General features: G+C 40.5%; 1 protein-coding gene across 3 annotated transcripts in view; it reads right to left on the reverse strand.

Annotated features, from left to right (window-relative positions):
• The window catches only part of LOC130696887 (CUGBP Elav-like family member 3), a 61,714-nt gene that overhangs the window by 25,798 nt on the left and 11,186 nt on the right, over window positions 1–24,730 (reverse strand). For all 3 annotated transcript variants that reach the window (XM_057520021.2, XM_057520020.2, XM_057520022.2), the window contains exon 2: window positions 21,507–21,589. In XM_057520021.2, coding sequence (XP_057376004.1) covers window positions 21,507–21,589 — 83 coding nt within the window. The remainder of the gene's footprint in view (window positions 1–21,506; window positions 21,590–24,730) is intronic.

A 24,730-nucleotide genomic window follows, 5' to 3' on the forward strand; every position in this document is an offset into this window, starting at 1 on the left:
AACAGGACACGTAGAGTACCCGAAATGAATCTATATCCCATGAAAAAGAAAGAAAACGAACAAACGAAGATCGGAGAAATAAAAAAGTGGGGAAATATATATACAACATACTTGACGAAAGAAAAACAAGGAAAAGAGATAAAAGCTTCATCCACTTGAGACTCCGTCCTCGTTGTCTTTTCGTCATTTCCCGATCGACTTTCTACTTCCTTTTTTTTTTTTTGTTCTCTTCTCTTCTTTCAAATGTCCTATATCTGTGTGCTACTCTCTTTTCGTCCACGTCTCCTTTTTTTTTTTTTATTTTCCATCAGACCCAACTCCCCACCCCCCCCAAAAAAGCCACTGCCTTTTTCAATCTCATTGCTTATCCAACGCTCAGCAAAAAAAAAAAGACAAAGAAAGAGAGCTCTTCAAACGTAGATTGTGATTGGCATCGGCTAGACTTCCATTTTTTCAAACCTCATCGCAACGTACCCTTCACCCCCCCCCCCCAAAAAAAAAAAAATATGATAACTTGCCAATACATACGTGCACATAGCCAAAAAATAAAATAAAATAAAATTTAAAATCGATAACAGAACCCATAAAAAAAAAAAAAAAAAAAAAAAGAAAAAGAGAGAGAAAGATAATCATTTTTAACAAGCTTAAACACCACACGGACACTCGAGCGCACTGATGGCGAACGTGTTCGACCGCTGGAGCTTACCTAACGCCAAACGAAGAGGATTTCAATGTTTTTTTTTTTTGCGTCTCCCGCTTCTGGAAAAAAAACAAAACAACAACAACAAATGTCTGGCCCGAAGGTGTGGTGAAAAACGCACAAACTTGGCGCACCGAATAAACAAAACAAGAAACCAGACGCAATTTCGCAGAAACCCTCGGAGCCGTTCGAAATGTGAAATCGAAATGTAGTGGGCGGGTAGAGTCGTCGAACGCTTGTCACTCGTGATGGCGCAACACACTTATTATTGTCAACAATCAAGCGCAGAAAAATAGTCGTGTTTCCAGAACTTTCCAACTGTTCGAGATGAAACTTTGTCGATCTTTTTGGTATGGAAAGAAAAGAAGAAGAAGAAGTCGATAGTATATATAGTGATTGATTTTTCGTGTCGCTGCCTTTTGGGCGAATTGCCGAAACACCCGACGGAAGCCAAATGGCGCTGCAACGCAAAGCAAGCGAAAAAAAAAAACAAAAAAAATAGAAGAGGGAGGACAAGGCACAAAAAGGAGATCTTCAAAACTCAAAAAAAAAAAACCTCGACCGAGGGTGAAACAAAAAACCAGCACCAAAAGGCTCAAAAAAAAAAAAAAATAAATAAATAAATCAAGCCGGGCCGAATGGTATTTAGCGGCAACGAGATTGAACGTGTCCCGGCCGAACACTAGGGGAAAAGAAAAACTGTTGTTTAGAAACAACACGAAATCGAGAGAACGTGAAAGAGCACACCACAAACTGAAACCGAAAAAAAGAAAAGGAAATGAATAAAAAAAAAAAAACGAAAGGCGGAGAAGATGTTGGAGAGGCGAACACACGAAAGAGAGAATGAAAAAGGGGGGGGAAAAAACCCAATTTGCAGAGTGCAACGGGTTTGCAGCTCAACGAAACAGTGGCGCTAGGACGACTGAGGAGACTGGGCAAAAAAAACGGCCAGACCCGAGAAGCGGGATTCCTTCCTCTCGGCGCTGCGTGTGTGCGAGTGTTCACGCACGCACAAGCAGTGTGTAGTATTCGGAAAGAAACTGCGCGCGCTATACAAGAGCCTTCCTTATATGCCACCGGTCACGACACACACACACACACACAGACACACTGGGCCGCACAATCCACTGGGTGGGTGGCAAGTGGAGGAAATATAAGAAAGAACAACAACACACACAAAAAAAAAGGAAAGGAAAGGAAGAATAGGGAACCTACACAGACGTAGACAAAGTTTTCGACGACTGCGCACGAAGATGCCGTCGTCGTAGAAGATTCGGACGGGGGATAAAAAAAAAAAGAAAAGAAAAGAAAAGAAAGAAAACCCAGGGTAAAAAAGTTTCTTCTATTCTTCTTCTTCTTTTTACTCCACTCCGCTCGCTTTCTCTCTCTCTCTCTCTGTTTGGTTTTATAAAAGAATCAACAGGCTTCTTTCAGTTCCGCTTTCTTTCTTTCTTCTTCTTCTTCTTCATTTTTTTTTGTTCTGCTATTTGCTCTCGGCTGCGCTGCGCTGTATCTCTTTATTTCTGACGTATCCCCCGTATAACCCTCGATGCGCGAAAGAAAAGAAAGACAGCCACGACCTCCATACTGTATAGGCCTATCCGTCGGATTATAAGTGAAAGAAGTGTATAAGACTAGTCGATTTTTGCTTTAGAAAAACGAATGTGCAAAGAGAGAGAGAGATGATGCAAAGAGGCTTTTGTGCCAATGCATTATGAAATACTGTAGTTGATCGCAAAAGCGGTCGGGGGAAAAGAAAGAGATGAAGAAGAATCTCTTGATTATTCGCAACATCACGCAAGCAAGTTCAATTGAATAGTCCAAAACCGCATTTGCATGGCGATGTTGTTCTTATTAGCCCAACAAAGTCACAAGCCTATTCTGGAACGGGGAAAAGAAAGACGTAGAAGGTCGTAGGTTTCTACCACCATCATCAGCTTGAAAAAAAAAAATAAAAATAAAATAAAAGAAGAAGGAAAAGGGGGTGGTGCTAGCAAGAGATTGAAGCACAGCAAGAGGCCTGCCAAGGGTTACAGTCCCGCCGAACACGTAGCCCCGAAAGATTTAAACTCTCGCTCCACTTGGGCTCCCCTTCTTGTTGTCCAAAAAAAAAAAAATCGTTAGAATTCTCGAGAACAGGCAAAGAGATTCAAATACGAGAGCAAATAAAAAAAAACAAGAAACTATGTAAGAGATTAGTATATATTTAAAAAAAAAAAAAAAAAGAGAGAGAGAATCGAACTCCGCCTACACACAGCCTCAGGGAGATATAGAAATTCATTTTTTTTTTTTAATTTTCCCTTCTCTTTTCTTCAAATGCGCATTTTGCCTTCTGGTATTTATACGAGTTGAAAAACTCTTCGTCTGTGTGCACAGAAACGCTCTTCAAGTTTCTCTTTTTGGAAAGAAAGATGAGTCTGCCGTGGAACAATGAGATTGCAAAAAAATAAAGGCTGAGAGAGGGACGGCCTGTGCGAGAGCGTTGCACAAGATCCCGCCTCTATAAAGAACGTCTCGAATGAGGCCGAGCATAAGCGGCAGTCGTAATACTACTACTACTCTACTCTTACTACCACCGAGTGTATATAGAAGTTTCCTCTCTGATATCTCTCTCTCTCTGTATGTGTGTGTGTGTGTGCTGTTCTCACAGAAGGGAAATAGGGAGAGGGAGACGAGGACTTAAACAAAATCAATACACCCCAGCAACGGGTATAGCACACACACACACACACACACACGCAAGACGTGGGGTGGCATTACATATACGGCCGGGCAAAAAAAAAAAAAAAAGCTCTTTGCAACTCTTTTCTTCGTTTTTTTTTTTTTTTTTTAGGAGGACGTCAACGACGGACGAACGGCATAAGCGACGGTGTCGACGTCTCTTTTGCCGCCCGCTGTCAGAAAAACACGCGTCGTTCTCAGTCGCTTTTGTTACTCGAGGGCGCATTATCTTTACATATGAGTTTCTCTATCTATTTGCCGACTACAAAAATGTGTGTGTGTGTGTGTGTGTGTGTGTTTTAATACATTTTCGTTTTGTTTTTTGTTTGTTTGTTTGTTTTTTTTTTGTTTTTTTTTTCGTTTGTACTTGGACTCCACGAACGAAAGAAGAAACAAAAGAAGAGGAAAGAGAAAACAATTAAGTTAACTTTGTTATTTTCTATTGGTAGCGGATGATTGCAGGACGAGCGTGGATAATGGTGTGGCTTGTTTACCGAACGTGTTGCCGAATAATTCGGCCATTACTACGGTCGAGTAAGTGCAAGGTGGGCTTGCGGGATTCCCCCCCCCCCCTTTTTTTTTTTCTTCATTCTCCCGAAAATGAAAAGGAAGCAACTGGATGATGGCAATCAAGCCATTCTTATTACTATTTGATGAAAAAAAAAAAAAAAAAAGAAACAAAGAAGAAGAAGCAGGAGGTAAATGAGGTTGTTTGCTGTAGCGTGAACATTCGAAAATAAAAGACAAATTACAACAGGAAATAAAACTACTTTTCTCGTTCTCTCTCTCTCTCTCTGCTTTTCGCGCTTCACTTCGGGTCGGGGCAAATGATCAAAAAAAAAAAAAAAAAAAAAAAAAAGATGGAGAGAGAACCATAGAAACACGGGAAAGCTTAGAGTTGAAATTCGTATCACTATAACCGATAATTAGCGTCCTTAATATCCATATATTCGTTATATTTCCTTTATCCGCCCTCCCCCCTTCCTATGTTCAGCCTCTTCTCCCAGTCATTCCGTTCGTTTTATCTAAAACGCATTTTTCCATCCTCCGCGTTCCGCAAAAAAAAACGACTAGCTGTTTTAACTTCGTTATTATTTCTGTTGGCAGTCACACGATCGTCGGCAGAAACCGGAAAAAGTCAACGTGCACTAGCGATGATCGTACGCTCGTGACTCAGATCTAATTGCTCTAATCGTTATTTTTTGAAATGAAGGGGAAGCGATTCAATTTTTTTCTTCTAAACGAAGCTAAAAAAAAAAATAAATCTTTGCATTTCTTTTTATCTTGTTCCTTCAAAACGGAATCAATAATAAAAAAAGAAATAATTCTATAAGACATTTGCTTCTGCCAACGATGATGACACCTACGATGCGCTAGTCCATACGTGATAAAGATCCGGACGTTCGCTTATTGCCTACCGTTTCGGAAATGAGGTTAAAAGATATATATACGTATATATACGTATATCAGAGGAGACAAAGTCTATTATCGACAGAGGGATAAAAATAAAAAAAAAATAAAAAATTTCTGAAATAAAAAGATTGAGACATGAAGCGCAGACGGAGTCACAAGGAAAAAGTTAGCCAAAAAAACCCTAAAGTTCATTTTTCTTTTTTGTTTTTTTCTTCGAGGCAGAGAAGCGCACGGAACGCGCTCATCAAATTTCCCTCGGCTTTATGTAATAAATAGTGATAGACACACACACACACACACACGTGCGCACACACCGAAGTGGAGAAGAGCTCTACAGAAAGAAAGGCGAAAGGGATGAGACGACAGTTTAGCTAGGCTTATATAGACATACCCCCTCCCCCCTCTCCCGTGCTGTGAATATAACACTCTCTGATTTTTTTTTATATGCTTTTTTTTTTTTTTTTTTTAAATCATATCCAATCTTTCGAAAAATGAAACGAACGCCACTAGATGAGATGTTGTCAAAATCAATTTGAAATCTAAGCAACACCAGAACGAGACATACTTGGATTAAACGCACTAAATCACTGATGGGAAAAAAAAGTAGGGGGGGGGGGGGGGAATAGCGCTAACGGTAAAGGGTTAAACAGAAAATAATAATAAGAAAAAAAAAAAAAAAAAAAAAAAAGAAAAAAAAAAAAATGAGTGCCCCATCTGGTGACAGGGGAAAGGTTCTGGCCGTTATCATTTTGTCGGGTCGTTGGCGAATCAATGATCCCCTTTGCCATGGGCTTGGCTATATAGATGCACTCCGCCGTATAGTATTTATGGTTATGTGTTGGGCGGGTATATAAGAGTGTTAGAAAAAGAAAAAAAAAAGGAAAGAAAGAAAAGAATCTTATCCTATGCCACCAGTCTTACAATAATAATAATAATATACAGTTTATAAGAGCTACTTTAGTCAAAACTGCTGTTTCGTATAAAGACCAATTTTTAAGCCCCACTAAAAGCTCCACCCACCTACTGGCGCATGAAAGGAAAAAATAAAAAAAAATAAAAAAAAAAAAGGCCCGCACACACTTGTCTGTGAATTGATGATCACAGCAGCAGGAGCCTCAACGACTAACCGAGCAAGGGAAAGAAAAACCAACACGATAACCGAGTGAACGCGCGCGGTGGAAAAAAGAAAAATTACGGCAACCAAATTTGCATACATATCTTTCGATCTATCGCGTTTATGTCTTTCTCTCTCTCTGTGTGTGTGTGTGTGTGTGTCTGTGTGTCTGTGTTTAAGCCTTAGAGAATCTCAAAAGAAAAAACGACGACGTTTTCTATGTATAGCGATGAATAACCCATAAGAATTTTACCTCTTCAACCAAGAGCCTAGCAGAATAATAGACACAGAGTGAGCGTTTTGCTGTTTGTATAGCCATCGATTGATAAGCCGGATGTTGATTATGTATCCCCCCCCAAAAAAAAAAATGGAAAGAAGGAAGAGCTTGTGCGCAGTAGATTTTTATTTTATTATTTTTTTTTTTATCGGATGTATATAGGGGAATAGATGCATTCATACCGTACGTGAACTCACGGCAAGTCTATCAGCAAAAATAAAAAAAAGAAAAGTCAAAGCAAAGCGCGACGAACACGAAGTTGTTGCAAGAAAAAAGGGGAAAAAAAAAATGGAGGGGGAAAAGGGAAAGCGTCTATGTGTGTGTGTTCTCTCTCCGTCCTTGTTAACAAGGGAAACTAGAATTGGGAGAGACGCACCGAGTCAAAGCCGGAGCGGAACAATGGCTGTGCCTGATTGAAGCCGACCGACGAGCGTGAAAAGGTCATCCTTCTTGTTCCTCTTTTTTCATTTTTTTTTTTTTTTTTTTCATGTCCTCTTTTCACTTTCTTCAAACTTGGCAGGCAAAAGTTTGAAAGACAAAATAGAAATCTACGTAATCAAACTCTTTTACTTTCTACGCTATAATGAAGCGATCTTGATGCGGACATTTTGTAAAACGGGAGAGAGGCTTTCCGGTTCGCGAAAATGAATGAACATCAATTAAAACTAGCGCATAACATCGTTCAATTTTTTTTTTTTTTTTGCCTTTTTTTTTTTCTCTGCAAAACGACGAAATAAAAGGCAATAATTAGGGGCAGCGCACGTGACGCGCATGTACGCTGCATCCATAATCTCCAATGATTTTCAATTGCTCCTCCCTCTTAACTCGTTTCGGCAAGCATTACGTTCGCCAGATGCGATTTTCACGTGTGCTCACATTTTCGAACAGCGTTACCTGAACTCACCTCAATGTCTTTGAACACAACAAAATCACAAGCGAATAGAAATAAAACTAAAATTCTAATATTAAAAAAAAAAAAAAAAATAGATCCATTGTTCTCCAGATCAATATATCCATTACAAGAGTATGTAGAGCTGTGTACGTACAGCTCGTGCGTCTATAGCGTAGAAAAAAAAAAAAAAAAAAAAAAAAAGATAAGGTTTTTTTTTTTTTATTATTATTATTATTTTTAGGAAGAGGGGAGGAGGACGATGACAATAAGAGCCAGGACCAGGTCCAAAATCGTCAGCTTCCAGCGGTGCGCGCAGCAGCACACGCCAGCGAGTGCAACCAAGCAAAGTTCACTGGTGCGCATAATTGGATTGGTCGAATCGTTCGTCTCTATTCGACCTATTACTATGTAGTCCATTGCTGCATCCATCTCTATCCATCCGTGAAAACCGAGTATATTACCAGAACCAGTTAAAGCCCAACTACTCATGTATAGATGGCCAAAAAGATATTGAGAAAAAAAAAAATAAAAGAAGTAAGCGCCAGTCTGTATGGAGAGAGTGGACCATCGTTTTTAGCCTCCCGTGCCATTCGATGCGATGCCAATAAAACACCTGACTGGGCTTTCTCGTTACAAAAATAATAACAAGAGTTGTTCCATCGAGGAATAGAAAAAAGGAAAAAAAAAAAAAATACAAGGATATTACGCTAATGTAATTGAAATTCTACTGAACGAATGCGGGATAAACGAGAAATTTGGCGAGCAAGTGGCTTTTGTTTCTAGTTCGGCTAGACGCGCGTTCAAATGGAACGGCGATGGTTACACGTAGGGCAACAGGTATTCAATGGCAGTTGTCGGTGGACGCAATTTGCCACAGGTTTCGTGTTTCGCAACCATCACGTCCGTTCGAAAAGGGTTAGTCTCTTATGAGCTCGGAGAGATAACATCTGAATTAGAAACAACATGTAAATGGGGTTTTACGCAATTTTTCTTTCGATCTGCATCCCACCTTTGGATCGGTTGATTGTCCCCGTGTGGTTTGACCATCACAACATAGCAGGACGCATAACAGACATCGTTCATCATTAGAAAAAAACAAAACAAATAAGAGGAAAGAGGCCAACGCGCTTTAGGTCTTCGATGAGGGCCTTTCTCGCTGCCCAGTAGCTTCTATTATTCATTTCCTATCACGGCTTCAAAAAAAAAACAAAAAAAACCCGCAATCAAGCCGCGAGACACCCATTGCAGCCGGACGTGAATGGCCATCCATCTTTCGATTGTACTCATTTACTTTATATATACAGTATATATAAACATAAAGCACAATCATTTAGGTAAGACGTGTGAATCGCAAGGATGACATGGCCTCAGTTATAAATAGCCTCAGGTTCTATTTATCGCGCGACGTTATTCAAAAATACTGCACATATTTCGACACACAGTTTCATTCATTAAAAACGTCCGTTTTTATGTGTGTGTGTGTGTGTGTGTGTGTGTGTGTGTGTCGAAACAAGTGACGAGATGAAAGACAAAAGCGTTGGCTGACAAAGCCATCCAATGTCAAAAGAGAAAACTTTTGCCCGTGATGAATGTTTGATCTTTTCATTCGTGTGGTGTACCCCCCCCCCCCCCCCCCCGCCCGCGCTTGATGCTGTCCCGCTCTTCAAGTTGCTTCCTTCATCGCCGACTAACTTTCGTTAGAGCCAAAACTCTATTCTCTCGACGATTGATGAACCCCCGGTGTGTACATCCACGCCCCCCTCCAAACATATATATGCGCAAAACCAAAAACACAGACGGTTGTGTCGTTGCCCCCTGATTTGATCAGATTCAACTGCCGTTGATTTAAAAATAAAAAAAATAAAATAAAATAACAGATGTCAAAACAAAAAACAAAAAATAAAAAATACAATGGCCTATTTCCAATTTCTCGTATTTTTCGCCGCACTTCCCAAATAATCCGAGATAATTCGGTCCGTGTGTTTATAGTTCACGCAGCGGCAAATTAGCCGGAATTCAATCAACTGCGTGCATACACATACACACACAGAGACGTGATGAAAATCCCACCATCACTACACATCCATCCAACAACGGCTGCTGTACCGCTGTACTTTTTGTTTTTTTTTATTAATATTCCAGTCCTCTCTCTCTCTCTCTCCCCCTATTCTCTTTTGCTCCCGTGTGTGTCGTCTATGATGGAAACGCAACGCAGAGTTGGACTTGGGCTGCTCGCTCTGTATATAACGAGATCAATACGTGCAAGCAATTGCGAGCCTCTTTTTTTTTTTTTCTTTTTCTCCCCTTTTATTTTTGCGAAAAATAAATTCAAAGTAAAAGAAAGAAATCAAACAAAAATGCATTTTCTTTCCTAAATAGATTTCTACCGGTTGGACGACTTTGACTTTCATCCTGGCCCCCCGTTTACCCTATACTGGCTTCTTCTTCTTCTTCTTCTTCTTTTGGATGATGTCGAAGTCGAGTTTCTCGTCTTCCCGCGCTTTGCAAATGCTTCACTAATTGGACGGGAGGAGGGAGAACGGAGGGAATTTTCTTTCGCTTGCGACCGCACATCGTTGGATGCCATTTTTTTTTTTCTTTTTTTTCTTTCAACAAGTTCTTCTTGCTCTTGCATCTCATTCGATAAGGAAGTCAGGCACATCAGAGTTTAGCTGGAAGACAACTAATTAGTCATTTACGAATCAAAGATGTACGTTCGTCGTTCGTCTCTCTTGTCTATTTCCCCTTGTGCCTTATATATATATATAGTTCTTTGCATCCGCCTTTCACGTTTCGTTCGTACACACCGTGAAAAACGAGTCCAGGAAGCAGCAGGTTACTTTGGCTGCTATGCGTGTTGTCTAAGAGTAGCGACGAGAGGGAGGGGGGGGGGGGTGGGGAAGAGAGGGGGACTCTACCAAGCAACAAAACTAAACGGGTTGGCATGTTCTTATGACTCACGATCACCTGTGATGCGTGAACCCTCCATAGAGACACACACACACACACACACACATACATTTTAAACGTATATATATATATATGTAAACTTTCTTCTTTCTTTCTCTCTTTTGATTAGAAATATATATATATACTGTATAAAAAAAAAAAGAAGTTTAGATGGAACTTTTTTGATGAGAAAACGAGATCTATCAAATCAAAAGAATTAAAGAAAAAAAAAAAAAAAGAGAGAAATAGGAAGGCGGTGGAGGGGGTGGGGGGGGGGTGGGATTCGAATGGAGTGTGCCGAAGGAAGGAGGTCAGACGGAGCGCAAAGAGTGCGCGTGCTGGAGGCGGAGTTTCATTATGGCATCACGGGGAATCGTTGTCGTTCATCCATTGCTTATGCCCCCCCCCCCCTTTCCACCCCTTCGCTCTATTGCGCCTCCATCCGTTTCCTGTTCACATGGTGAAGAGCGTCCGGGTGGAAGTAAAATCCCAACAACCAGCGACCACCACAAGGCCATCATTCCCCTTATGCCAACGCCCACGCACTTTCGTCCACAACTCCAATGATAATAATACAAAAAAGAAAAAAAAGTAGGAGGAAGGGGCTCGAATATCGTTGAGATGTGGAAACACGTCTAACAACAACAGCAACAACAAAAAAAATTCGATCAAGAAACGAAAAAAAAAAAAAAATAAAAATAAAAATAATAATAATAATAATAACAATAATGTCCATGGCAATTTTGTATGGGCTTTGTGTAGTTGCACGTCGTCGCCTTACTGTCCAGGGAGTTTTCTCTGCAGGAGAGGGGAACGAGTTGGCTGGATGGGTTCTATATACAATCGCACTTGCAAAAGGGAGGGTAACCCCCCCCCCCCGTCCACCCCCCGGTTCCTCCACCATCTCTGGTAGACGTGGAAGATTGAGTGCGCATCCGGTGCGACCCGTCTTTTTCCTTCTCTTCTTTTGTTTTCTTTCTTTCTTTCTTTCTTTCTTTTTTTTTTTTTTTAAAGTTTATTTATTTCTGATTATTTCTTCAGCGTCGACGTGTTGAAATGTATTGCACACACACACAACACAATGCAGAGGGTCACCTTTGATTCGGCGGGCTGTTGGGTCCTTATTCGATTATGACGTCATCATCGACGAACGCGGGCCGAGTACAACAGCCCCCGCCCGTTCAGCTCTTTGGCAAATAAAAATGTTGGATTTCCAGGGCCGATTTTTTAAAGCGAAGAAATTCGTCTTTGCTGGAAGGAGGGGCAGTATTTTAAAAGAGCAAGCCTTGCGATGGCTGTTAGTATCACTTGGACCCAGGCTCATCTATAAAGAAGAGATGGCAAAGTGATGCGTAGAAAGCGGCTTGGGAAAAAGAGGAAAACAATCTACGCACGAGGAGGGAACTCCACTGATGAGATTCGTTTGCTTTCACCATCCGCTAGGCGTTTTCTAAAGCGAGGAATGAAAACGAGCGCACGCTTCCGTCGTCTCGTGCGTATGTCTGAACCGCATTAACCGGATCAAACGTTTCGCAATTTCTTAGTGAAAAAAAAAATAAATAAATAATAATAATAATAATAATAAAAAGCTCTTTTGTTTTCCCTCTACATTTTGTGGGGAGAGAGGGAACTTTTTTTTAAAGAAAACCTTGTCTATAAAATAAAAAGCCGACCGGTAGGAGATTATTCTCGTTCGTCACAGAGAGAACACGGGGACAGACGGAACGTCACAGCGTCGAAAGACACAACAGTAACATACAATACAACAAAACGAAGAGTGATGAAAGAAAAAATTTCATTCAAAATCCCTCGGTTGAAAGAACGAAAAAAAAAATGTTTCGCTAGATTTAACACGCAGCGCTGACATTGAATGAGAGAACGACCAACAGATTCATGGGCGTTTAACAAACGAAAGAGATAAAAAAAAAAAAAAAAAAAGAAAGAAAGGGAGATCAAATCAAAAAGAAACTATAAATGATAATAATAGTAACAATCAGATATAGCCTGGCCTATAGCCTAAAAAAGCACAGCAGATGAACGATCGTCGGGATGCCCCCCCCCGAAAGAAAAGCTGTACCCTTGCCAAACGTAGCGCACGAGATATACAGTACGTTGGATACGTTAACACTAACCACACTATATTACTCCATTCAGAATATAATAACGCATCAAAGATTTATTTAATCCCCTTTTCTCATTTTTTGATTTTCTTTCCTTAATGACGTGTCTTCAGATATTTTCTTTGTCTTCGTGTGACGCGACATTTGGCTGTGCGATGATAAGCCAAACTTGAGCTCCGCTCCTATCCACCTTGTGATGGTTGCGCGCATTTGTTTTCTTTTTTTTTTTTGTTTGTTTTTTTTTGTTTTGTTTTTTTGGTTTGGCCGTTTGATACTGTCCGCACACATCAACGTTTCTACGTGCATTTCTTATTTATAGCCATTTCCATGCGACGTGTGTGTCACATCGCTGCTCGTTGGGTTTGACAAGTCGCCAAAAAAAAAAACAAAAAAAAAAACAAATGCGAGGGGGAGATTCGGGATTCAACGTGTAAGTCTGTAACTCTAGAGAGACTGTGTGGTCCAAGTTCTCTTTCTTATGCCGACCCCAGGGATAGACTTGGGATAATACCACCACATTAAAGAAACAAAACAAGGATAGTAATAACCCTATGCCAAAAACCAAAGGTAAACTGTAGGACATCCTCAGGGTCTACGGGAAATGTCTATCCGTATGTCTTGCGTGATGGAGTGTATATAATACATATGAAAACGTCTATGTTATTGAGCTATTGCCTGTACGTCAGTTCCGAGTGCACTTTCACTGGACGTCTAAAAGGAAAAAGAAAAGCAAAACAAAAGTTTGTCTCTCCGGGCATGAGGGAAAGACAAACTTGAAACTTGTTTGTGAATAAACCAAAAGCAAATCTGCTCGAGCTAGACCCAATTACGGCTCAACTTATTGATACGATCCGACGACTATGGAGGACGTAACAGATGCCTAGTGTCCAGCAGGCCTCGAAGTACGAGCAAAAATCAACTAAAACGCCAAACGTTTTCGTTTCAATTATTCAACAAGGGGCTAATGAAATTCCAAATGAATTCAAAGGACAGTATGCGAGAGAATCAAATAATGATCGTCCCTCTCTGTTCCTTTTTATTTCGGGAACCTTAAGCTGCTAATGAAACATAAATACAACAAACGTAGAGCCCAATTTTTTATCTTTCAAAAAAAAAAAAAATGGGACCTGCCGTATACAACTGCGCTCAACAAAAGACGGGGACATTCAGGCCAACTTCAATAGCCTCATGCGCAACTTATATCACAGCTCAATGTTCAATATCTCATATAGCAAAAAGAAAGAAAAAAAAAAACGATATCGCCTGTACACACGGACCGAGATAGTGTCCCCCCCCCCTTCAACTCTCTTCGTATCTGCCGACACAAATGAGAAATAGTCGTCCTTTTCATCTATATACTTTCGCTTATGTCATCTTACGCCTTTTTTTTTTTCCTTATCTCTGCTGCTCCAACGTGCTGCGCTAAGCTCCTTTCTTATTTCGAACGCAAACTAATATGTAATCTTTTCTTCTTCTTCTACCTCTCCTTGTAGACATACCAACATCAATCCAACTGCTGTACATCCCCCCCCCTTTTATCTATTTTTTTTTTTTTTTTCTTCCCCTATGAAAACGCAGGCCATTCTTGGACTCTTCGTTTGCTCAACATCAGAGTCCCGCTCTGTTTTTTTTTTTGTTTTTTTTCTTTCCCCCTTTCGCGCAATTCTTCTTGACCCCTATTTTTCGGCGAGGGGCTTTGCCAAGCTAAACAATAACATTGCTATAGCTGACCAAATCCCCATGAAATAAAAAAAAAAAATAATAATAAAAAAAGAACCGTAAAAACAAATAGAAGAATAGATGAAAAAGAAAAGGGCGAGTCAAGCGCACCGAACACAGAGGGAAAAAAAAAGAAGAGCTTCGTGATTTATAATTTATAAGAAATTACAAGAAGCGAAAGTCATTGAGAACGGGGATCGCTGACGTTTGCCGAGAGATTTCTAACATTTCGTGCAACAATCCAACAGTCTCCGACATGATGGCGCTCACACACACACATCCTTTCAAATATAATTCGTGTTAGGACAGAGGGATACGACGGACAGAATGAAAAGAGATGGGAGAGCATGCAAATAGAATGTGAGAGGGCCAGCACACACACAGAACAAAAGGGGGGGGGGGGGCAGACAAAAAGAAACAGAGAGAGAGAGAGAGAGAGAGAGAGCTCCTTTACTCTCTGTATAGTGCAACTACACGTATACACTGTCTGAGACACAAGAGGGAGCCCGTGAAGAAAAAGAAAAAAGAAAAAAAAAAAAAAAAAAAAAATAAAGAACAAGAGAAACTTGGAGCTCACCAGCAAACACGGAGCCGACAGAGGAAATTGGACCGTATGTGTACCGAGAGATACACACAGAGCACACAAAAGATATCTTCCGACGCAGCACTAGCCCTGCCTTCCCGGTCCCCGTCGTGTTCCCATGTCTGTCATCACGTTCACCGCGAAAAAAAACGGCCAAGGATACCCGATCTTTTTTCTTATTTGCCCCTTCCGATTTTCGGTAGGCCCGTATTGGGCACATCAAACTCACCATTTTTACCCTCGAAATACATATTGTATATATTTTTATTTAAGAAAGAAAATAGCTGCCTCATTTTTTATTCCGTGAATGTCGTATAACCTTTCGAAAAACGTCATCTTCCATCACGATATGCTAAAAAATAGGTAAATAGCCATATCATCAAGGAGACATTCTCGTGCTGTACAACCATCATCGACACTCTTCCTGCGCATAAAACGAAACGTCCATCTATGCACATTTTTTTTTTTTTTTTTTTTTTTTCTTTTCCAGGGAAAATATCCAGCCGTTGTCTATTGTTGTCACGCGGGAAGAGCCGTGCTGATGCTGCACGGCGGGTTTTCTTAGCCGGGGCTTTCCGCTCGTCCACACGCCATAAAGAAAGATGTGTGTGTGTGTGTGTGGGTGGGTGCATGTGTAACACACACACACACACACACACGCGCGCGCTTTTATGTGCCCATTGGATGAAAACCTACGTCTTTGCACGAACTCATCCCAATATCTTCCTATTCATCATCTTCCTATTTTTCTCAGTTGTACGTGAAGCAACGGATGTGAAAAGAGATCCCCCCCCCCTTCACATTCATGTCCGAATGAAGGGGGGGGGAAGGAAAGAAAAAAAAAAAGATGTTTCCTCTCGAGCGAGTGATCTGACATTCTATGGCGGCTATTGATGAAGGGGTCCACGTATCTACCGACGACAGAAATGATTGGGGAAGCAAAGAAGAATCAAAACCTACGAAAGCAGAAACCATTTGATCGTTTTCATTTCATTTTTTTGTTTTGTTTTGTTTTGTTTTGTATTTTTTAAAATTTTATTCTTGTACGTCTTTGTCAAAACCGGAATCAAAAAATCGTTTGTTCCTAACTGCAGTTGCGTATTTTAATATAGCATCGGATGAAAATCGTACGATCTTTGCATCCGCCATTGGCCCGTCCGACAAGGAGTGGGAGGAGAGAATGTCGTCCATCAATTGCACCGATTGTGATGTCCACTTTCTTTCCGTTTCTTTTTTTTATTTTCTTTTTCTTTTTTTTTTTTTTTTTTTTTTCAAAATTGATGTTGTGTAAAAAAGAACGGAGACACTGTCCCATTGGCCACTCTTTTCTCTCTTTCCTTCGCCGCCTCTTTTGCCTCCGTCACGGATGCGTACGGAAACAAAACACACACACACACACACACACACACACACCAAAAAAAAAAAAAAAAAAAAAAAAAAAAAAGGGGGGAGGCGCGCGCTTTTCTAAAAATATCTTTTCTACTATTTTACTACGATCTAATTCTCAGACGACCGCCCATGTCGATAAGGCCACAATCCGAACTAAACCTTCTTTTGTTTTGCTTTTCTTTTCTTTTTTTTTTTTTTTTTTATTATTATCCTTCGCCCCGATTTTTTTACGTCTACGCGAGAGAGAGAGAGAGAGAGAGAGAGAGAGACAGAAGAAAAACATGGCACAAGGACTTCAATCAACAACGGCATCGATTCTTCTTCCCTTATCCCCCATCTGCAGTCGACGTCGGTTCAGTGATGCGGATGCAGCCCCTCACCAGCCGCGCCCGCATCCGGAAGGAGAAAGAAAAGAAGATGAAAAATAAATATATATATATATATATATAAAAAGAGGAGAAAGTAAAAGGACGAGATAGGGCATCACGCAAAAATAATAATAATAATAATAATAATAATAATAATTTAAAAAAAAAAAGGTGGACCCTGCAACTCGACGGACAGAGCGTGCGGGAATTTGTGCAATTCTCATTGTCAAGTCGTTGCACGACAGCAGAAAGTCGACTGAGGTCTTTGCGATAAATCAAATGGCTCCCCGTCTTTTTGTTGTTGTTGTTGTTGTTGATTTCTTTTAATATTTCTAGGATGCCGCTTTTTGCCTGTTATTCCCTGCTATTATTATAAATTTTCTATGATCTTCAAAGACCTTGTGCTCCGTCTATGCTCCCTCTCTGTGTGTGTCTCTCGCGCTTTTCCACGTTCTCTTGATTAATTCGCAACACGTCCATTCTCCGCACAAAAACACGAGAGAGGGCGGATGTGATGTCGAGTTTTTTTTTTTTTTGTTCTGTCGCTGCAATTTGCTCTCACATTTGTACCGAGGCCCCAGCGCGTCGTGCCGGCTCTCTCTTTCATCGTTTTCCGTTTTTTTTTGTTTACTTTCGTCCCAATCTCATAATCACTGCCATCTAGCGTCAGACGTCATCCTCCTCATCATCTTCGGCCGACCAACCCGAAAAAAAAAAATAATAATAAGAAATGGAAAACGAAATGACGTCGACAGACTTTTTACTTGTCGCCTTTGTGTCTAGTGCCACCCAATGTCGCTAGCAGAAGAAGCAAACAGCTAAAAAAAAAGAAACTTCTCTTCTCTCTTTTTTTTTTTTTTTTTTTCCTACCTCCCCCCCCCCCCCCCCCCCGTTTTCTTCTCTTCTTACTTCCGCTGATGGCGCTCTTGGTTGCAGTAGATTCTCATTTCCGAAATGTCAACTCCATCTCTCCATCTCATCGCGTAAGTCGCTCTCTTTTTTTTTTCTTTTTTCCCACTCTCTCTCTGTGTGTGTGTGTGTGTGTGTCTCACTTTTTCCTCTTTTTTCCCTTTTAATTCTTGGTTTCTATAACTCGTCAATGGACCAAGCGATGGTCTCTGACTCGGCCACGGTCGATATCAAATAGAGGAAAAAAAAAAAAAAAAAAAAAAAAGAAATGTAATAGAAAGGAAGGAAAGAGCGTAGATTGTATATAGCCGTACATGGCGCCAAAAATAGGAAGAAGAAAAAAAAAAAAAATAAAATAAAATAAATGGTTGTAAATAATCTACACATACACTTGAGGGTCTTCACTCGCAGCTGGTGACTGGGTACACAGCAAAAGAAAAAGGGCAAAGGGAATTGTATTCTTTTTCTCTGTGTGCGAGAGTGTGTGTGTGTGTGTGTGTGTGTGTGTGTGAAAGACAGAAATCGACCAAACTCTTTCCGTTTCTCTAGGTCTCTCTGACTCGTGAAGTTGAAAAAAAAAGAAAGAAAGAAAGAAAGAAAACTCGCGTTCTGAGAGGTCGTCAAAAGGTGATGGCTATTGAAAAAGCCAGAAAGAAATGAGAGAAGAGAAGAAGACGAGGATCTGAGAAGGTCGTGAGATGGTGTCGGTGTGGTCCTTTAAAAAAGAGAGAGAGAGAGAGAGAGAGCTACGGCTGAATTGGGTTTCCATGTTATACATACATAGGCAATATATACATATTTGATGGCGAACGAAAAAAAAAGAAAAAAAAAAAGGACGGGAGGGATCCAACATCTCATCGATCGGTTCCAATCGATTCGAGAGCTAGACACACGCACACACACACACACACACACACACACGCACAAAAACTAGGAGGGGTGTAGTACTAGTACTACATCTAAAGGCTCTTATGTATTATCGTGCAGCAGGGAAATGAGATGAGGTCAGCACAAGACGTATACTTGCCAGATGGATGAATGTATAGAACACACACATGGAGAGAGAGAGAGAGAGAGAGAGAGAGAGAGAGAGAGAGCGATGGGTAACAAACGAAAAATATCGAAGAGGGGAAAAGAGCGAGAAAAAGAAAAAAAAAAAAAAAAAAGAAGAGAGAGGAACGACCATTTTCATCAACTGCTCAAGTTAGTCCCTCAATAGTGTACGAAAGCTGCTGTTCGGCTGCTACTTGGGGCTGTCCTTATCGTCGCAAAAGGCCAAAAGACCACGCACAAAAAGAAGAGAAACGCCAGTCAGGCAAAAAAAAACAAAAAAAAGAAGAAGGACGTTTGGATCCAAAGAAGTTCCTTCAAAAAAAAAAAGAAGAAAAAGGAAACGGGCAGATCGAAAGGAAATATCATATCGATCCGGCCCGTATATAGAGAAACAGCAACCGCTGTGCAACCGATTTCTCGCCGATATTTCCCTCCCCTTCTCTCCCTGCACCACCACCCCCCCTCCAACCGAAGTCAGTAGGCTCTCTTTTTAGAAGAGAAAAGAGACCTCTGGCGTGTTCGATATTGATAGATGACGTACATAAAAAGTGGTGGGAAAAAGAAAAAAAAAAAAAAGAAAAAAGAAAGGAGAAGCTTATTACATCATTTTTCGTTGCCTTCTCTTTCACGGAAGCCTGACACACAAATCTAACTAGAAAGCAAAGTGGGCAAAGTCATATCTGTGCACAGGCCTACACACAATCTATACCCTATGAATGTGTATATACCTGCAGCTATGGCGCGCACACGAAATTTTGGGCCGTCACATATATCGACGGCGGCTTCATGATCCAATCAGTATCGATCGATTCGAAAAAGAAAAAAAAATAAAATAAATAAATTCTATCATTCTCTTTTCCTTGTTGTTAAAGAGAGCGAAAAGCTGCTGTTGCAGCCCTGAAAACGTCCGCACAAAAGAGAGAGAAAGCCGAACATTGAAAGCGAGAGAGAGACCAATAAGTCGTCTTGAACAAATGAAATAGAAAAAAAAAAAAAAAAAAAGATTTTGAACGTCATGACACGAAGCTTTCCCGAAAAGCTTTTTTCTTTTTTTTTTTTTTTATCCTCCTTCCATTTTGATTATAGTCGTTTTTCTAGTAGTGTTCAAATAGGAAACCCCGAAACTATAGTCGAAACGATGTCTGGTTGCCTTTTGATTTTTCTTTGCTGTACGTACCGCTACGACTGTCGAGCTCTTACGTACAGAAAGTCTATGTACGCAGTGCTGCTCTATTCCACTTGAAAATGACGATCTTGTAAGTTATCACAAATCTCTTCAAATGAAAGGAAGCTGAAAAATTCTACCCCCCCCCCCCAAAAAAAAAAAATGAGGAAAAAGTTTCTCTTTTTCTACATCAAACAGGTCGTACCCTATCCGACCGGAAAACCTTCTCGATAAAAACGCACAAGTATCAGAAATTCTCTATTTTCTTTGATTGAAATCATCAAACGTTTGTCAGTTCTCCATCAATCTTTAAACCAATTTGAAAAAAAAAAAAAAAGAAGATACGTTTGAACGACTGGCTTCTCAAATGCAAAAAGAGAAAAAACAAAACAAAACAAAAACAAAAAAATTGATCTCGAAACTTCGTTCCATTTGTTATGTTTAACCCGTTCATTAATGATTACGTCAATAGCATCAGGGGCGTTATGATAACAAAACGCTGTAAGACACGCACTGGCCAAGAGACGGCGAGCACCCTCGCATATGTACATGTATGTATAGAGTTGAACAATAAACAACATTTCTCAAATGGAAAGCACCTTCCGCTTGGGCCGTTAGACAAGACTTGCGTGTTGTGTCACTGATCTGTTGATATAGCCCACATTAATGTAACATACACAAACAAACAATAAAGAAAATGATCAAAACAAAAATGAAACACACAACGGTGGTGCCACTGTAGCGGCATATGGCGTGCAAACAACCAATATGTTTCTAGACTCTCTCCTTTTTTTTTTTTTTTTTGCCCACACTCTCCGATACATTGAGTAATATCGCACTGGAGTGAGGGATATGGTCAACACCCTCCATACAAGTCTACATACGTGTGTGTGTGTGTGTGTGTGTGTGTGTGTACGCTCTTGTTTCTTTAGCACGTTAATGAATCCATTATTATTACTTCGATTTTTTTTCTTTGTTTTGTTTTGTGTTTAATGCCATAAAGGGTCATCGATAATATTGCGCACTCTTTGGGCGGTGTACACACTTCCATATGTTTGAGCTTCCACTTTAACCAGGGTCAGAATCCGTCCAAAAAAAAAAAAAAAAAAAAAAAGGGGGGGGGGGGGGAGAGGGACGGAGGGATATGTTTATAGACCATTAATTTCCGGTGGATCTATAAACTATGGAGATGACATTTCAACAGCGGCGCAATGCAAGCAAAAAACGAAGCCGAACCGAAAAGTTTGGCGGAGGGGGGGGGGGGGGGGGGGGGGGGGGGGCACGGGTTGGCTCGTCTCTCATTCTGGCGCTTCGTATATATATATTTTTTGTTTTGTTTTTTGTTTTGTTTGCTGGATATAACATAGGGTTCGCAGCATAGGCGATTGCCGGCGACTACGGCATTAGCTTAAGTGCTGTTTCCTCGATGCTAGTCGCCTATATCAGCCGGTATTATACTCTCTCCATTTGCCGAAAGAAAAGAAAAAAAAAAAAACAGACACCCCAAAAAAAAAAAAAAAAAAAAATTTTTTGTTTTTTACTAACTTTTTTCTAGTTTCAATTCTTTAGCCCCTACTGTTTTGCTTACTCGCGTTCCATTAAAAAACACAAGCCGGCGCATACATTGCCCATCTAGTTCTCCCTTGTTTTCCTTCTTCTTCTTTAGGGCTTACGAGTCATGTGAACCCATTTGTTATGTACATTCGTTCCTGGCCATAATCTGAGAAAAGCAAAACATAAAAAAAAAATAAAAATAAAAATAAAAGAAAATAAAAGAAGATAACCACTACGTTATGTTCCCTCTCTTTACATTTAAAAAAATGTCTTTGAAAAGAAAAAAGAAAACGTTGTCAGGTGGATGATGTACTTTGGCGAGCAATCCCGACGATTTCACTTCGAGTTTGGCTTTTATCAAAATGGATTTTAGGTGAGGGAAGTAGATTAAAAAAAAAAATAAATAAATAAATAAATAATAAGACGTAGTTCTATAGACGACCCCCTTGTACATGTAGAATCCTAAATGCGGACGCAAAATGCCGTACACGTCGAGCGGGAAAGCTTAAAATTAATTAGGCTACTCATTTTTGGCCTTGTTCGCTGAATGGGCTGGTAAATGACGAAGAGAGAGACTCACCCCTGGCAAAGTCCGCTTTTCATGAAGCGCGTTCTGGGCGTTGATGGCGCTCTCCCTGGTGCAGTACGTCAGAAATGCGCAACCTGTCCAAAAAAAAAAAAAAAAGAAAAACATCAAAAGAGAAATCGAAGCATTAACGAAAGACAAATTGATGATCATGTAAAAAAAAAATAAATAAATAAAAAATCAACAACATGGTGTCATATATTCATATTCAAAAAAACGAGGAGGACAGCCTCGCTTGCTTGAAAAGCGTCAATCAGCGGCCACACAATCATCACTTCATCAGCAGCAACGTACCACAAAAAAAAAAAAGTTAGCGGCTTGTTTGTCTACAAGAAAAGAAAAAGAAAAACTACCTCTCACATCTTCCAATTTATTTTCTATTTCATTTCGTCCTTCCCTCTTTTTTTTTTTTTTTTTTTTTTTTAATGTCCGCCCTTTTGTCGTACACGTAGAGGAGCACCATGTGCATACGTGGAGTGGGTGGCCCTCATCACCATTTCAATGGCGATCGTTTAATTGGAGCGAGAAGTGCGCGCCCTGAGCGTCACAGCTGTTATGCAAGACTTTTATATGCAGCATACCAACTATGACCACCCGTTACGTTGCGTCATCGAGTTTAGCCAAGCCAAGCCAACCCTAATCATATATAATCCTTTCTTATTTATTTCCTTTTAATGTTTCACTTCTTTGTTAACTGAAGGCGGATCGATGGTTAACGTCAGTTAAACGCGCACGGCACGAAATGCGAGTGGGCGTGCGTAGATGAGCCTATTTTCTCGGCTGCATCGTAAGATTCTCGCAACTGCCCCATATATATATATATATAACACAACGTCATAAATAACTGTTTGGGCTAATAGCTGCCTCCTCCCTCGTCTACGTAATATTCTCTGTGTGTGCGGCTTCCTATTCATTGCGTTTTTTTTCCTCTTCTTCTTCTCTTCTCTCTCTCTCACTTTCCTGACCAGATTTTTTTTTTTTTTTTTAAAGAGAGGGAAGTTGCGTTGCTGGGCAATGCTGATAAAAAAAAAAAAAACCCTGTAGGATTCCCTTATTATTATTATTATTATTTTTAAGCCTCACTTTTTTCGTTCTCATTGTTGCTGTACGAAATGCGGTGGTTTCCCTAGCACTGGTCGCAGTGAAAAGAATCTCGACATTGTGTCCGCTCTATTGGACTTGACCATCTAATACGTAGAAATAAATACATTTAACGACGTATATATAACACAGAACCTCCCATCCCTGCCACTGGCGAACTTGTGACGCCCATTCTCTCGACAAGGACGAAGGAAAGCGATACCGTTTATAGACATACAACAACAACAACAACAAAAAATAAATTAAAGTTGTCTCTTCTTCTTTTATATTTGATATCTCAACCGAGCAGAGATTCAAAAGGTCCACGAGAAAATAGAGAGAGAAAAAAAAAAAAGGATAGAAAGTTCTTTTTTTTTTTTTTTCTTCTCTTTCTTTCGGGGTGATGGGACGAAATCACGAAAAAGAAACGGGTACGCGTGTGTAATTCAATTCGATTAAGGTCGATGAATCTGGCCAACGGAGGGGGGAGTCCCCCTTCCTAAAAGAATAGAGGGAAATAGTACATGTCTCTATATAGAAAAACAGAAAAAGGACGGAGAAAAACTCGCATGGGGAAACAGATAGGACGTGACTCGACTGGGTTGGACTCCCCCCCCCCCCCCCACCCAGCACGTCGGTCCGCCAGTAGACAAAGTAGGCGTGCAGGCAAACTCAAATAAATAAGACGAAAAACAAGTGAACGCTACGAGAGTAAACACATCGAAAAAAAAAAGAAATCTTTTTTTTTTTTCTTTGTCTCGATCAATTTGCATCGCTAATCACAACCAGTAAAAAAAAAAAAATCATTCAAAACGACTGGGGGGCGCTATAATATCTAAGGCATTTGTCTATCAGCTTCCTCCCTATAGGGCAAAACATCAGTTTTCGAAAGAAAAAAATGCGTTCAAACAAACTCCCCATCATATCGTGTGTCTCTCGGGCGCGTTCTCATTTGTCGGCAACGTCATACCCAGAATGTTTTTCATCGTTACACGAGAGCGACGTACGAACAGCGTGGAGAAGGGGAGGGGGGGGGGGGGGTTGGGGTGGGTAGACGGGAGAAAATTTTCAATCAAAAGTTTTCAAACAGCAATCTCAGCGCGTCCCAATTGCAAATATCGAAGCGCATTCAATAATGAACAAAAACTTGTTAAGATGGTCTACAGTTATTTGCTGCAGAAAATTCGAAGACGTCAAGCGCGATAACAAGGAAGGAGAAATGAAAAATACATTACCAAAGGAAACGTTAATCAAACTGGCGACAGAGCTATTACAGAAAGTTTTACCCAATTTCGTTCCAGCCCGTTTTGACGATAGATGGAACACACACACACACACACACACAAAAATGTATATATTTATATAAATAATTTTTCTTTTTCTTTAAGAACGTGATGGAATGCTGATGATGGCATCCAATCGTTTCATCTGCTTCTCATCACGTATAGTTCTCGTCGGCGGAAAAATTCCCATCATATCGCAAAAGAGGGGCGACGAGCACGGCCCTATATTTAGGTCGGCGTCATGGCATTTTTTTTTGTGTCGTTTTTGCTTATATTTTTTTTTTTTTTTTTGGATGCTATCTCGGCTCGCCGCTTTTATTCCCAGCTTCTAAATACACAAAGATGGCGCGCTTGTGTATGAGATTAAGGCCGACATTGGGGCGGTCAGAGCTATGCGCTCACCGCGCCCATCAAATTTGTGATCGACGAGTTCAGCTCGTCAGTAATCGGTTATTTCCTCGTTGGAGCGGCAGAGATTGTTGCCGACGATTTTGTTTCAACGTTCAACATGAACAACAACAACAGCAAGAAGAAGAGCGCACCACACACACACACACACACAAAAAAAAAAAATGCCCAACGAGGGCGAAACCGCAGCAATCGAGAAAGAATGATAATTCCAGCGATTGTGTGCGGCGCAGCTCGAAGTTTTCTGCCCCCTTTTTTTTTTTTTTTTTTTGCTTTTCAAAGATTCTCCTCTCTTCGGCTCACGACAACAACAACAACAGCGACCATCCATCAAGTTGGCCAACTGAATGATTCAACAGAGCGCACCCCACCCCCCCTTTCAAGCCGTGTGGGCTTTCCTCCCTTTTTGTGTGTGTGTTCAATGTCGTTGCTCCATCGCTGCCCACA

Source organism: Daphnia carinata, chromosome 5, assembly GCF_022539665.2.
Source record: "Daphnia carinata strain CSIRO-1 chromosome 5, CSIRO_AGI_Dcar_HiC_V3, whole genome shotgun sequence".
Taxonomy (NCBI): Eukaryota; Metazoa; Arthropoda; class Branchiopoda; order Diplostraca; family Daphniidae; genus Daphnia; species Daphnia carinata.